We start from the raw sequence: 1,514 nt of genomic DNA, 5'->3' as shown, positions 1-1,514 counted from the left end.
ACACCCTCAAATAGGACCTTAATTCCATTTACTGCGAGGGTTGGTAACCACGTGATCACATACACAACTGATATAGCCAGGAACATGATGGCATACTCTCGTTTTTCTCTTTTGGGTCGAAGTTTTGAGGATACCCTCTTCAGACTACCGTTCATTGTTCCTTTGGCACCATCCTTCACACTCAATGGAGTTTTAATGCTTTGAAGTTCCGAGTGTGAGTCGGATTCCTCGGCATTTGACGGGTGAGGAAGAGGAGAACTAGAAAAGCTTGTCTCAGTCCTGCTGGATGTACTGCTTTTTCGAAATTGAATCTGTCTTTTGATTGTTCTGTGTATCAGAAAGCTCATAACACTTATCACTATACACGTAGCAAAGAATATGGAAGCAATAATGATAAAATATATCCAAAAGTAAATTTCCATGTCCGTATGGTACAAAACCGTACACTTTTGGCCGTATTCTTGGTAGAAAATCTGTTTGTATTTGTATTCTCCCACAATGGGAATCATTGGAAGAGTAAGGACAAGTCCAGCTACCCCTGCGACTAAGGGGGAGAACTTGACCACTTGTACTGGGAATTGTTTCTTGAAAGGAGTGCACACTTTTCTGTGACGGTGAATAGAAATAATCACCAACATTAATGATGCTCCCATTGTGCAGGAATACGCCAAAACATAGTAAAACTTGCAGAGCGCATCACCCGAAAACGAGGCTGCCTGTAAATTCTGGACCAAATAAATGATAGATCCGGCAATGCAAGACAATAGGTCCACAACCGCTAAAGCTGGAATGAAGGCGCGACCACTCAACGGATCCACTTTTATACTGAAACAGTAAATTTTTATGACTATGGCATTCCCAATAACCCCACATACAAGGAGGATTACAATAACTACAGTCACATAAATATAGTCCAGAGTAAGAACTGAATTAAGGTGAGGGTTAATGTAGGAGATGTTCCCGTCATTAGTAAAGTTTCCTTTTTGAATGAAGGACAAATTCTGGGCATAGGATGTGTTCCCCTCCATTTGCACTATTTTTCTCGTGGTAAGTAAGAAAAGTTCTGATTTTTTCCCTATATATATATATATATATATATATATGGAACATCTTCCTTGTTAATCTCCTAAGTTTTCTACGTATTTAAGTGGTTAAATTCTACATTTAAAGCTACCGGAAACAAGGCAGGACACTTGAGCATGATTTCCTATATCCGTCCTTTCCATTGTTCCTGATATTTCATTTTTTAAGCTTGTGTTCGATATATTGATCTCCAATAGCCCATCCCTAAGCCATTCATGTTTTGCAGTTCTAAAATAAATTAATGTAGGTTCCTTTATTGTTGAGTTTACATGTATAACTTATCAGAGTTGATTACAAATATTCCTTCAGATTTTGCGAGTTACTAATGAATCACAATATCACATATTTCACTCAAAGGGGCTACTTTGTTCTAAACACTTATCCCGTGAATTCATAATTTAAGGTCTTTCCACCCTCACAATTCAAATGGT

At 38.2% G+C, this 1,514-nt stretch overlaps 1 protein-coding gene across 1 annotated transcript; it reads right to left on the bottom strand.

Annotated features, from left to right (window-relative positions):
* Positions 1–32: 32 nt before the first annotated feature.
* Positions 33–1,028, bottom strand: LOC134234285 (cholecystokinin receptor type A-like; the record flags this gene model as incomplete). The annotated part of the gene is made up of 1 exon (XM_062716335.1): positions 33–1,028. A coding segment is annotated over exon 1 (996 nt), but the record flags the coding sequence as incomplete, so codon positions are not given.
* Between the last annotated feature and the right edge of the window lie 486 nt (positions 1,029–1,514).

Source organism: Saccostrea cucullata, unplaced genomic scaffold, assembly GCF_032062105.1.
Source record: "Saccostrea cucullata isolate Sc308-1 unplaced genomic scaffold, CSIRO_AGI_Scuc_v1 ctg4968, whole genome shotgun sequence".
In the NCBI taxonomy this organism is placed as follows: Eukaryota; Metazoa; Mollusca; class Bivalvia; order Ostreida; family Ostreidae; genus Saccostrea; species Saccostrea cuccullata.
Note: the sequence above shows the minus strand (reverse complement) of the source record. Positions and strands in the feature narration are given on the sequence as shown.